This window comes from Myotis yumanensis, unplaced genomic scaffold (assembly GCF_028538775.1).
Source record: "Myotis yumanensis isolate MYYU_CA2020_CCGP unplaced genomic scaffold, mMyoYum1.0.hap1 SCAF_1, whole genome shotgun sequence".
Lineage (NCBI taxonomy): Eukaryota > Metazoa > Chordata > Mammalia > Chiroptera > Vespertilionidae > Myotis > Myotis yumanensis.
The window spans coordinates 10,864,693-10,878,599 of record NW_027223752.1 but is presented as its reverse complement, the minus strand read 5'-3'; the positions used below and the strand labels follow the sequence as shown (position 1 = coordinate 10,878,599).

Here is a 13,907-nt window from a genome sequence, read left to right as displayed (position 1 = left end):
TAAACATCAATGATGAGACTCATTCATCGGCTGCCTCCTGCATGCCTCACACCAGGGATTGAGCCCACAATCTGGGCATGTGCCCTTGACCAGAATCGAACCCAGGACCCTTCAGTCCGCGGGCTGACGCTCTATCCACTAAGCCAAACCGGCTAGGGCCACTATATACTTTTTAAATGTTTGATCGTTACTATTACATGCATTCATTACCTACACAAAACAACCAGGTAATTTTTAGAAAACCTAGAGCAGCTTGGCTGGTACACAGGAGGGTACACAGGACCTAGTCCATCACCTCGGAACCAAGTGAAGGAGTTCTAGGTCTGTGGTTACCACCGACAGCCCATCTGCCACTGCTCCGGGCCACCAGCCTCTCAGGCACACACCCTCCAGGCCCTCAGCATCCTTCCCAGGCCATGGCGATCCGTCTCTGCTGAGGGTGCCTGCCTGGACCTGCTATCCTCCCTCCCTTCTCCTGCCCAAATCCCAGGCATCCTTTGGGATGCATTTCAGGGTCACCTTGGAGAAGCTTTGCCCAGCGCTCTTGGCCTGAGCGAATCATGTTCCTCGAAGCACTTTGCACATGCACACACCAGCCAGCATTCATTCAGGGCCTGTGAGCTCCAGGGACGTCGAGTAGAGACTGAGACAGAGGAGGTCTCTGCCCTCATGGAGCTTACATTCCTAGGCAGGTGGGACGAAGAGACAAACAGGAAAAGGCCAGACACTGGTCAGGATGTGCGGAGAACTAAAGCATGATGGGAGTGACCGGCGGCCACTTGAGATGGGTGGTCAGACCAGGTAGAGTCTCCAAGGAGAAGTGGATGAGGAGACTGAGTCGGCCGTGCAAACGGCTGAGAGGAGAACATTGCTCGGCGCACGGAGGGCCCAGGGTGGGAACCCAGCTGGGGTGTTCCAGGAACCGCAAGAAGGCCACGGTCCTGGAGCAGAGGAAGCCCTCAGGGCGGGGCAGTCAGAGAGGCGGGTAAAAGCAGACCTTGACATTCTCGTATTTTGTGGTAAAAAGTGTGGCACCATTCGAAGTGCGACTGGAAGTCTTTGGGGTGGGGAGGGGGGGATGAGCAGGGGGGTGAAATGATCGGATTTAGGTTTTGGAAAGCTCCCTGTCTGTTGTGTGGAGAATGAGCTCGAGGCTGGAGCCAGGCAGAGGCAAGAGCAGAAATGGGTAGAAGGCCACTGCGGCGATCGGTGGGAGGGACAGACACTTAGACAGACGGGTGAGGCAAGAAGTGGTGTGTAAAGGGAGTAAAGGGTGAGTGAGGACAGTTTGGGTCGAAGGTACAGAAACTGTCTATGTCCCCGTTGCTGGAACCCACGACATAATGAAGTTAAGGACCTGGCAGTGGGAGGTTATCTGGGTGGGCACATGGGGCCCTTAGAAGAGGGAAGTAGGAAGGACGAGTCAGAGAGGAGATGTGGCAAAGGCACAGGAGGGTCCCGGAGCCTGGAGGAGACTAATCTGCTTGCTTTAAAGATGGAGGAGGCGCCAGGAGCCAAGGGAGTGTGGGCAGCCTGTACGGCTGGGAGAGGCCAGGACAGAGCCCACCCCAGAGCCTCCTGCTGGCGTCGATTTTAGCCCACTGACACCCGTTTCCAACTCTGACCCCCAGAACTTTAAGAAGACACATTTGCATTGTTTTAAACCAGCACATTTGCGCCACGGCAACAGGAAACCAATGCATTGGGGATGAGGAAAGGAGAGGGATTAAAGATGAATCCTGGATTTCAGGTTGCACAAGGGCATGAACAGTGGTACCATTTTGCCATTTACCAAGGAGAGGAGGAATAAAACCAAGAGGTCTGCTTTGACCAAGTTAAAGGACATTCGACATCCAAGTACAGAACTCGTCGGTGGATGGAGGAGACTGAGCAGGAGGTTAAGGAAGAGAAAGCCAGGACCGTGTCCGTTACAGAAACCAAGATTAGGAAGTTTCCGGAAAGAGGAAGAGGTCATGTGGGTTAAAACCTACTGGAATATTAAGGCAGAGAAGAGAACGAACATTCATTACACATGGCAATTAGCTGACCAGAGGGTGACCTGGGCATCAGAGGTCTCGGGATGTGCAAGGGAGACAAGCCCAAGTGGCAGAGGCGGAGGGCGTGACGAGTCTGAAGAGGCTTTGCCAAAAAGGAGCAGGAGACGCGGCAATGAGACAGCCACGGGAGGTTAATGAAGGTTTCGCAGGAAAGTCTAGGCCTCTGAGTATCCTGCAGGGAGAGGTCGGGAAAGAGAGAGGCAGACGTGACCAGGAGAGAGGAGAGATGGCCGCAGCAGCCACGTCCTGAGGGGTGAGGACAGGGGGTCCTGCGTGAAGGTGGAGAAGGGGCCGCGGCCTTTGAAAGGAACTGAAACCCCGGCAGTGGCGGAGGAAAGCGGTGGCCGCGGTGGTCGGAAATGAGCGGGTTTCCTAATTGTTTCTATTTCCTCGATAAAGAATGAGGCAAGGTCATGAGCGAGGAGTGACAGGATGGCGTCCAGAGGATGTGAGAGGTCTCCGAAGAGAAAAGAACAACTGAGATGGACATTTTGGAAAGTGGGAATCCAAACAGACTGGAAGAGTGGCAGTGCCTTTGAGGTCATTGGTCGCCAAGCATAAGTGGCCAGCAAGGCCAAGGGCTTTCCTCCAGCAGCCAGCTGCTCGGCTGCATGGGGCGGGGGGCGGGGGGGGGGGGGGGGGGGGGGGGAGGGAGGCAGAGCTGGGTGTAACTGGGGCACCAGTACTGACAAGCCCCAGGATGGAGAAGAGAAGGGCACACACCACAACTACAAAATATTGATTAGTTGTCCCCATACCTGATTTAATATATATATATATATATATATATATATATATATATATACTTTTATTGATTTCAGAGAAGAATGGAGAGGGAGAGATAGAAACATCAATGATGAGAGAGAATCATCAATCAACTGCCTTCTGCACACCCCCCACTGGGGACTGAGCCTGCAACCCGGGCATGTGCCCTTGACTGGAACCGAACCCGGGGCCCTTCAGCCCGCAGGCCAATGCTCTATCCACTCAGCCAAGCTAGCCAGGGACCCCACACCTGACTTAAAATGTAAGTCATATCATGTCACCTCCCCTCAAAACCCCCCAATGGCTCCCATCTCATCCAAAGTGAAAGCAAACTCCTTGTAGCCGATCACCCTGGCTCTGACGTCCACCCTCTCGCTCTCACATTCATGCTCTACCTGGACCGCTTGGCGCAGAGCAGGGGTTCCATGTGCACTTCCGGAATGAGTCCACAGGTGCTTCTCCCCGTACAACAGGACCCACCCAAGTGCCTTCGCCTTTGGAGACTGGGCCCCTCCTCGAGGTGCCTGGGGGGCGGGGGGTGGGGGTTGATTGCTGAGCGAGACCCAAGCCTCGGCATTTCCACCTCAGGGCCTCGCTGCTCCCCCTCCACTACCTTAGTTCAAACTGTGACCCAGTGCAGAGGGCCTGGCCTGGCTCTTTGGAATTCTTGACTGAAAAGCAAAGACGGAAAAAGTCAAAGATTAAAGAGCTCAAAGCAAGTCGTCAGGAACGGTATTTTGAGAAATCTTGGTAGTTGGCGTCCAGGCTTCGTGCCAGAGCCTCCTCCCATGTCCACACACAAGGCAGGAGCTGGAAGGCAGGGACGGGAGAGTCACATGTGGGACAGAAGACAGTCATTCTGCTACCCTGGCCACACGTGTGCACCTGCTCGCGTACACACACACACACATACACACACTCTTCCCCTAGAGCAGTAGTTCTCAAACTTCCTAATGCCGCGACCCTTAATACAGTTCCTCATGTTGTGGTGAATATAATTAAAGCATAGTGATTATTCACAAAAACAATATATAATTATGTATGTGTTTTACGATGGTCTTAGGCCACCCCTGTGAAAGGGTCGTTCAACCCCCAAAGGGGTCGCGACCCACAGATTGAGAACCGCTGCCCTAGAGAAACCCAGCTGCCCTAGAGAAACCCAGCCTAAGGAAAGAAAAGGTAACTGGGAAGTCATTAGCTGCCGTTGGCTGGGCCTGTCCCCGGAGCTAGAAGTGCAGGAAGTGACTCTAGCGGGGCTGGGGGCACGTTATCAGGCCGGCCCAGAAGGCTTGGAAATGGCTCTTTGCGGAAGTCAGCTCCACGCAGGCAAGTTACATGCACACCCACACTATCAACAAGCATTTTTTGAAAATTCAAAGCCCCAGCCCAGTCCCTGCCCTCGAGAGGAATGGTCTGAGGGGAGACAGGAACCACCGAGCCCGGCATGTGGCGCGGAAGGACCACCAGGTACACTCAGAGGCTGTCGGAAGCCAGTGAGGTCTGAGCTGGGCCTGAGGAATGTCTCCAAGTGAGACTCCAGGCAGAAGGGAGGCTGGACACACTGGTGTGTGTGGTGGGGCAGGGGCAGGAAGAAGGCGACCGTGGGGAGTGGGGCAGCTGTGAAGGGCCTGGGAGACCTACCTCCCCAGGCCTCCAGGCCTGACTGGAGAGCTGACTCCCTTGGCCTGGTGGCCAGGGAAAGAAAAGTGGCATTTACTGCAGGTCCCTGGGCTTGGCACCCCTGCCAGCATCCCCTCGCCGGCTGGCACTCCTCCAAGGCTGGCTAACTAGGGTGTTGACCCTGCAAGGGCCAGAGACAGCAGGTCCTCAAGGGAGCCAGGGCTCACAGCAAAGGGGCTGAGCCAGCTCTATGAGAGGAGAGAAGAGAGACAAGGAAGGGCAGCAGAGGGGACCGGAATCTTGCCCTGGAAAGGGCCACTCAGCAAGTGTCCACCCTACAGTTACACAAGAAACAGGATGAGGGCACAGGCAGTCAGTCAGCCCAAACAGCAGTCCATCACGGCCAGTATTCACGCAGAGCCCCAGCAGGCAGAGCCACGGACCGTCACCCTCAGGGTAACACCAAGACTCTTAGATGTGGAACCACGCCCTGGGTGGGCACACCCTCCCATGGGCCTCCACAGCCCTCGTCCCTCTGCCACTCTAGCCCTGACTACATGTATGCCACGTCTCTATGTACTGGACTTGAGCACAAGGATGGTCTTAGAGATCACTGCCTTCACAGTCCTCAGGATGGGGGCTGGCACACAGTAGGTGCTCGGTAGGTGTTTGAGGAGTGAATGAATCCAACTCAACTCCCTAAGGGCAGAGGCCAAGCTGTTCATTTAACAATGACTTGAGTACCTACTGTGTGCCAAACATGTTATTGGTGCTTGAGATTTAATAATGAACAAAAGAGTAAAAATATGCCTACCTCATGGGGCCGACAGCCCAGTGGTTTCATTCATCTTTGCATCCTCCTTACACCCCTCCCCCCACCCCCACGTGCTATCCCGGGCTCACTAACGTGGTGAATGGATGGCTGGCAGAGGAGGTCGGGGGAGCTGTCAGAACCGGCTGAAGCCCTGGTTGTGCATTTACTAGTCCTGTGACCCAGCTTCAGACCTCAGTCACAGTCCAGTAGGACAGGAACCCCACCCCACAGCACATCTCTGCTGTTCTCGTTCCTATTGTTATCCTGTCTGCTTCCCCTCTCCCTGTGAAGGACCCTCCTTCCACACACAATACTCCTGATTCAGGGCTGCTTCCGATAACGCTGGTGCTGGAAACTTCATTATCTCATTCACTCTTCAAAACAACCTTTGAGATAGAGAGTGGGGCTCAGAGAAGATAAGTAACTCATCTGAGGCCAGGCAGCAATAAGTGGCAGAGCAGGAATCAAACCCGGGTCTGACATGGCCAAGTCCACTGCCTTCTGCTGCACCGGGTGTCTTTCCCCTCTGCTAAAATACCTGCCTCTGCCCAACAGGGTGAACTACTGTCCTGCTACCCAGGACTGAGGGCACCCCCGGATGTGGGACTTGCTTTCAGTGTTAAAACCACATAAGTCTCAGGGCAACTAAGATGAGTCAGTTACCCTAAAGCCACTCTCTGCCCAAGACCCTCCTCCTGGCTCTCTTCCAGGCCTCACCCACTGCCACATAAGCCCACCCTGCTCTCAGCCCCCGTAACTCAGGTGCTCCTTGCGGCCTTGTGAGTGATGCCATTGTTCCCCGCAGGCTGCAGGGTGACACTCTGTCCCACCCCTTGAACAATCATGGCCAAAGTTTGCTCCTGGAAGACCTTGGGCCACAATCACCTGGTGAACAATCCTGCTTCCTGAACCCAACCCTACTAAGACCTCCTGAAGCAGAAGCTCGGGCCCAGCCTGGGAACCTGAGTTGCTGAGCAGCCCCGGTGACTCAGCTGCCCAGAGCTGTAAGCTTCCTGTGGCAGGTGACCTGGTCACTCTATTTCTTGGGGTACAGGGCTCCCCTCACAGGAGGTGCTCATTAAATGCTACGGATTGAGGTTGAGGGCAGGGGCTTCCAGACCTGCCTGATCACACCAATCACCCGAGGCTTGATTTAAAAATGCAGATGTCACCCTAGCTGGTTTTGCTCAGTGGACAGAGCGACGGCCTATGGACTGAAGAGTCCCGGGTTCAGTTCCAGTCAAAGGCACATACCGGTTGCAGGTGGATGCAGAAGGCAACCAATCAGCGTGTCTCTCCCACATCGATGTTTCTCTCTGTCTCCCGTCCCCCCTCCTTTCTACTCTCTCTAAAAATCAATGGCAAGATAGCCTTGGGTGAGGATTAACAACATTTTTTTTAAAAAATGCCGATTTCCAGCACCCATCTGGACCCAGGGAATCACCCCTGAGGAGGCAAGGTCTGAGAATCCCTGATGCCCAGAGCTCCTCAGAGCATGCCCACAGACCAGCAGCTTCAGCATCGCCCACCCCAGACCTGCTGCGTCTAGAAATCTGGACTCTAACAAGCCAGCGTGGCGATTCTGGGATCGAGCGAGTTTATGAAAACACCAGTGAGCTAGAAAGAATAATGGAACTAGACTCGGAAGTGGGCGAGCCTCCAACTCAATGAACATCTCCAAGCCTCAGTCTACTCCATTCCTCCTGCAGCTGTTCTTGATGGTGGACTGGGGTCCGTGTGCACGTTCATGTCCAGAACCCAGTGCACAGCAGAAGCTCAAGAAATGCTTATTCATTCTTCTTACCCACTGGCACTATTTTAACACCCGGGCAGTCAGGAAAACTACGGTTCCAGAGGATCAAGTGATGTGCTCAAGGGCACTCGGAGGACAAGTGCCCGGGGATTCTGACTCCAGGTCTGGAAGCCTCCGAAAGGACCAAAACACATCTGTTCTGTCTAGTCCTGGCACCTCCACCAACGCTACGCTTGAGCAGGGACAGACAAACCTGGAGGTCGGCAGAGGCTGCAGCCAGGCCATTAGGTTTCCTGTGGCTTGTGGCTTCTCTTTATAGTTTATGGGGCACCGATCTAATCCATCTGCCAGACCTGCTCATTCTCGTCTTGGTGGCTGATGGGGATGGTTTGGGGATGCCTCAAAAAAACCTCTTCTCTTTCTGGCTTCTCAGATGGGAAGCGCTGGCTTTCACGCAAGTCAAAGGCCTGCAACCCCGCAGCATCTGCCAAGCGTGAGGTCACCCAGAGGGACAGGAATCCACCCACGTGAGGTCAGTGTGAACAGAGCGCCCAGTGGGAAGCTGCCCGGCAGTTGCGGGTGCTCTGGGTAAGTAACGTGGTGCACCAGTTAGAATGACTTCAGCAGCATGTACGGGCCAAACACCTGACTCGGTGTGGCTTCAACAAGGAGGCTCTTATTATCTCTCCTAACAGGCAGCCCAGGGAAGGTCAGCAATGTGACAAGGGGCCATGTTCTTCTTGGCTCTGTGCTACCACTCTCCCTGGGTCGGCCTCACCCCTGGGCCGGGTGCCCTCAAGATGGCTGCAGCTCCAGGCCTCAAACACATTAACAATTTCCAGAGGAAAAAGAGAGACCATTCTCCTTCCCTTTTTTTTTTTTTTTTTTAAATATGTCTTATCGCTTTCAGAGAGGAAGGGAGAGGGAGAAAGAGACAGAAACATCAATGAGAGAGAATCATTGATCGGCTGCCTCCTGCACTCCCTCCACTGGAACCTGCCACCCGCGGGAATCAAGCAGTGACCTCCCGGTTCATAAGTCCAAGCTCAACCACTGAGCCACTGGCTGGGCCCTGCTCCTTCCCTCTAAAGCAAGATACATCACTCTCAACCATGAGAAAACCTTTCCCAGAAGCCCCTTCCAGAGCAAATGTACATATCTCATTGGCTAAAATGAAGTCACATGCTCATCCCTCAACCAATCACAGGCAAGGGGGTGGACCCAGAGCCCACCTCCAGTAAAACATATGACACATGGCAGGTGGGGGCTGAAAGCTGAACAAACTCTCTGTCAGGAGGCCAGCCAGGAGGGAGGAAGAGGAGTGGAGGTGGAAAATGCTGGGTTGACAACCAGGGAGCCCCTGGCTGGCGGACACGCACTCAATGGCAGCAGCCCCAAAGGTAAACACCGGTCCCTGCAGGACTCCACTTCTCAGGGGTCGTCATCACTTGCCCTTTGGCCCTCACTGCATTTTGGAAGCCCTCGCCCGCCTCCCTTCGGCCTGTTCCAACTGCCCAGAGGCCTCCCCTCTGTCTGTGGGCCAATCCAATACAACGCACCAACAATGGGCTTTGAGCCCAATGGCTCATTCACGCAGAACCAGGATCCCCTGTCCTGTGCAGGCTGACCACCAACGTGAGGTGAGGCACCTGCCCAGGGGGGAACAGCCCAGAGCCGGGAAAGGGGGGACCACGCCAACCACTATGGACGCAGCTAACATCCAGTGCAGGCAGCGGCATCTTAAGCACATTTCGGTGGTTTTTTGTTGTTTTTGTTTTTCATTCGGTCCCTACAACTATCCGACAAATTTGGCACTATTATTTCGGGTTCACAATCCTTATCCACAATTTCTGAAATCTAGAATTCTCTAAAACCCAAAAGCTGTTAACTTACTGGGCAGCAAAACCTCAACTGAATCAACATGATGCCATTTATAGGCTATGCGTCCCTTTTGCAAGGACTGGTCATATGTTTTGATGCAGAAATACTGATGGGTTTTATTAGGAAGGGCTGCCCCTGACCCCCCTGGGAGTGTCACATAATGCCCAGCATATGTACCATAGTCTGAAAATTTCTGCATTCTTTTTAAAAATAATTTTTAATTGATTTTTAGAGAGAGAGGAAGGCAGAAAGAGAGAGAAATATCAACGTGAGAGTGAAACATCGATCAGCTACCTCCTGCATGACCCCGACCGGGGCTTAAGCCGTAACCCAAGCATGTCTCCTCATCGGGAATCGAACTGGAGATCTTTCGGTGCACGGGATGATGCCCAACCACCTGAGCCACACCGGCCAGGGCTGAAAATTTCTGGATTCTGAAACATATGTGGCCCCAAGGGTTTCAGAAAAAGAATTTGGGGTGTGTGGCAATACGGTACAAACGGGGTTTCTCCAGTGAAGCTACTCTCTTGGTTAGGAAACCACAGACCCACACTTCAAGCTGACACAACTGAACACCGGGGCCAGACCTCTGACCCACTCTGTCTGCCTCTGCCACTCGCCGGCTGGTGGCTTTAAGGACGACACCTCCCTCTCTGGGCCTGTTTTCTCGTCTGTAAAACGGGGAGGCTGAACTACACCAGTGGTTTTCAACTGTGTTTTTTAAGTTGTTATTAGTTGTCCCTTCCAGGGAAACTTTCCAGAAAAGTGCCGCTGCTCCCGTGAGTGAGACCTGCCCACCAGCCACCAGGACCCAAAAGCTTGTTCCCAAGGGGTTCCTCCATAGCACAGTTTGAAAACGGCTACATGGCCCTGGATGGTGTGGCTCAGCTGGTTGAGCATCGTCCCAGGCACCAAAAAATTGCAGGTTCGGTCACCAGGAGGCAGCCAATCGATGTTTCCTTCTCACATCGATGTTTTCATTCTCACTCTCGCTCCATCCCTTCTTCTCTAAAAATCAATAAAAGATATATTTAGAAAAATAAAGAAGAAAATTGCTATACAGTGTGGTCTCTCAGGTCCCATCTGGTTCTAACAGTGTCTTCTTGGAGGCAAACAACCTTTCCTGTGAAGGAAGGACAGCTGGGACAGATCTGAACCAGACCCTGACAGACGGGTAGGCTTCCGTCCTGCGGAGAGGCCTCCAGAGCCAAACAGCACGGGCACAGGTGGAAAGACAATCACAAGGTGAGCGAGACGATCCAGGAGGCCCTACCAGCCACGGTGAAGGGAGGACGTGCTAGAAAGGTTGGCTGGTCAAGGGAAGGAATGTCAGAAGTCCTCCGCCCTTCCCATTCGGAGCCTGAAATTCCTCTAAAGAGGAGGCTGAGGGAAAAGTTGAGCAGTCCTGGCCCCACTGTGCGTAGCCACAAGGTCACAACCCTTCTGTCCTGACGACAGTGACCATGAGCCCCAATGCCTAGCTCAGAGCCATCCATGTGTTACTGTCAATTAGTGAATGTCTTGAATTCAAAAATCAGGACATATGGTCGGCCACAAAAACATGTCCTATGACAGGACAGGGATCTGAAAGCGGGATGACTGCCTTGGGAAGGTCAGGATGGAGGGTCACGGAGGTCCTGGTGTCAGAGGGCAGGAGACTGCTATACCCCGGGAGTGTCCAAAGAAGTCATTCGAAACAACAGTGCCACCTTCTCACCCCGGACTCGCAGTTAAACCTCATCCTTGTTTCCAAAGGAGACCCTGGGGCCAGCCCACCATTAACTGCCCCCTCTTTTTACATATATGTTTGTATTGATTTCAGAGAGAGGAAGGGAGAAGGAGGGAGAGAAAGATAGAAACATCAACGATGAGAGAGAATCATCGACAGGCTGCCTCCTGAATGCCCCCTACTGGGGATCGAACCCGAAACCTGAAACCTGGGCATGGGCCCTGACTGGGAATCAAACCGAGACCTCTTGGTTCATGGGTCGACGCTCAACCACTGAGCCACACCAGCTGGACCAAAGTTAGGCTTTTGATTCCCATTCTAAGATGAGGAAACTGAGGGCTCAGAGTAGCTACCTCCACAGGAACTGTCTTAATATTACACACACGGCATTAACTCACTTTCCTTATTCTAAGCAACAAATGCTTTAGCTTAAGGATTTTCTCAAATCTATCCAGAACTTGACATCCAATGCATCTGAGGGGGAGCTGATGCCCCCAAAATCAGGAGGAAGTCCCACCACTGGTTCAGGGGAGCCCCTATCAGCCAAAGGAAGGGAAGGAACTTCCTTCTAACATTTCTCTGAACCCCAAAGGAGTGCCCAATAATTCTGTTTTTATTTCATCTTTTTCTTTGCTTTTCTTTTTTTAATCTTCCTGAGCAATCTCTTTGACCTTTTCAGGTCTGGCGACCTTTTGCCATCAATGGCTGCTGCTCACCATGTGGGTTCTGGGGCAGAAATCTACCTCTCATGAGTTTCCCAAAACCAACCTTGCACTCAGACCCACGGGCCACAGTGCCCCTCACAACTCACTTCCCCGCCCCAACACCCATCAATGACCGTGGCTTAGGCCACAGGGACAAGGCCCTGGGAAGGGAGATGAGTCCAGAGGCCCGTGAAGGTAAGCTGGGCCCATGCCACCGGAAGCCCATGTCCCCTCATTCCAGAGACCACTGTGCTGCCAGCTGCCCTTCTTCCCCTACCCATCATTCTCAGTTGCATCAACTCTTGTTTTCTTTAAATCGCTTACTCTCTGAAGCCATCCTATTTATTAACTTCCACGTTTATTGTCTGTCTCCTCAAAGGAGGATGAGCACGTGAGAGTGGGGGCTTGGCCAGTGGTGGGCACACATATACTGGTTGAATAAATGAGCAAAGAAAGCAGGAGACAAGTGGCTCTTATGGAAAAACCCAGGGACCTCACAAATGAACCCCTTTAATCCTAACGTGGTCATATAATACCCTGAAGGTATTATATGCCCTCATAGCTGGGAAGCGACACAGTAAACCCAACTCCAAGAAGAAACGAGAAAAATGCTGCAGGTGAGGAGAAGCAAGAGGACAAGCTAGTGAGCCTCACGGGAAGGACGAGGTCAAGCTGCCAGGCCCATGGGACGGAACACCCCGTCCTCAAATGCTAACTTCACTGCAAAGAAGTCATCCTTCCATTTCCAGCATGCTGAGCCCAGGCAGGCCTGTGCCTCCTCCACGTCCCTGACCTGGTCCTGACACCTGCATTCGCCCAGGAAACCCTCCCTCCCGCCCCCCCCCCCCCCCCCAAGCACGGGGCACCACGGCTGAGAGTACGCAGAACCAAGTCCTCATTTCGAGGCAAGAAAACCATAAAAGGCACACATGTACACCATTCTTGAAGAGGACATGTGACATCCCTCTCTATTTCTGGGTCCTCTGAGGTGAGGAGGTTGAAAACAGTGGATGTCCTTCCTTATGGCGCTGGCACTCCTTCATGCCTTCCTTCGTGCCTTTGCTCAGCCCACAGGTGTCAACCCGCCTCCGGAAGCCAGAGATGAGACGAGACAAAACCTCTGCCCTCTCCCCAGTCCACGGGTGCCTGTGGTTTTGGCAGGTACTAACAGACAAGCAGATATCAACAGTGCTTGCTTCCAAAACAAATAAGGCCACGCGGAGCTATGCTCTCACATGGGCTTTTCAGAGGCAATTTAGATCTGATTGGGTCCAAGTACCAGTTCAGGCAGTGGGGTCATGGACTAACTCCAGGCACCAGGTTCCTACTCAGTGACTCCATCGGACTCCCCTCCCCTCCCCTAGGCACCAAGCCCCTCACCCAGCCAACCCCATTTCCCTACATTCTTCAACCCCATCCCCACCTCTCCCTACAGGACTGTCCCTCCTGACTCCCTGCCTCTATGTCCCCTGTTTTCCTAAACCTGACTCCCTAGGTCCACAGCTTGGACATCCTAGCCTCTCAACCGCAGGACAATCATCTCAGCCCGCCTTCACCACCCCACACACAGCCGGGGCCTGAGCTTCTGCCTGCAGCCCCTTCACCCATATGTTTACAAACCATATTTCCCGGGGGTCCCTGCTCAACACCCCTATCCATGCAGCCTGGCTGCCTGAGTACACCATGCACACAGCCTGGAGTCCCAGACACACGCACACCCGCGTCCCGGGGAGCAGCCTGCCCCATCACCTCCAACTTCTTAGAACCCCAAGGCCGGCCGCTGACCCCCTGGCACCCGGGTCAGCACCCAACTCCCGAGACCCCTCCACCGACCGCACAGGAGCCCTCGCCGGCCCGACATCCCACGCGTGACTCCGGGGGGACCCCGGCTCCCAAGGCCCTGGCCCCACGCCCCTCCCCTCTGGCGCCCCGGCGGCCCCGATGCGCCCTGCCCGCGCCCCGCCCGCCCGCCCGCTGCGCCTGGGGCCGGCCCACCCGCCGCAGGCCCCGCTCCCGCAGCCCGGCCCGGCGCCTACCGTTGGCGATGAGCTTGGCCGACAGCTGCTTGACGAGCTCGGGGATCCGCTCCCACTGGCACTCGGAGCGGCAGCGTTCGATCTCCGTTTCCAGCCGCGAGCCCGCCTTCTTGGAGGCCATGGCGCCCGCCCGCCCGCGCGCAGGCCCCGCAGGCCCCGCCGCCGCCGGCGCCCCCTCGCCGCTCCCGCCGCTGCCGCGGGCTCGGGCTCGGGCTCCGGCTCCGGCTCCCGGCTCCCGGCTCCGCGGCGTAACGGGAGCGCCGGCTGGGCAAGGGGCGGGGAGGCGGCGGCGGCGGGCGGCGCGAGGAGCGGCCCCTGCCGGCCAGGGCCGGAGCCGCAGCCGGGCCGGTCGGGGCGCAGGCGGGGCCTGGAGAGGCCAGCGACCCCGGGAAAGGTCACCGCGCAGGCCGGCTCGGGGCTCGGGGACCGGGATGGGGCCGGTGGGGGGGCGGTCCTGCCGGAGCTGGTCCTGCCGCCTCGGGTGTCCAGCAGCTCCCCGGGGCCTGGTTGGCATGTGCCCCCAGGAGGCGCCCTCTGCCCGGGCACCT

At 55.0% G+C, this 13,907-nt stretch overlaps 1 protein-coding gene across 6 annotated transcripts in view; it reads right to left on the bottom strand.

Moving 5' to 3' along the window:
• Positions 1 to 13,560, bottom strand: part of LOC139009585 (tetratricopeptide repeat protein 7B) — a 191,201-nt gene extending 177,641 nt beyond the window's left edge. For all 6 annotated transcript variants that reach the window (XM_070413837.1, XM_070413833.1, XM_070413835.1 and 3 more), the window contains exon 1: positions 13,360 to 13,560. In XM_070413837.1, the coding sequence (XP_070269938.1) occupies positions 13,360 to 13,480 (121 nt within the window). In that variant the 5' untranslated portion in view covers positions 13,481 to 13,560. The remainder of the gene's footprint in view (positions 1 to 13,359) is intronic.
• Between the last annotated feature and the right edge of the window lie 347 nt (positions 13,561 to 13,907).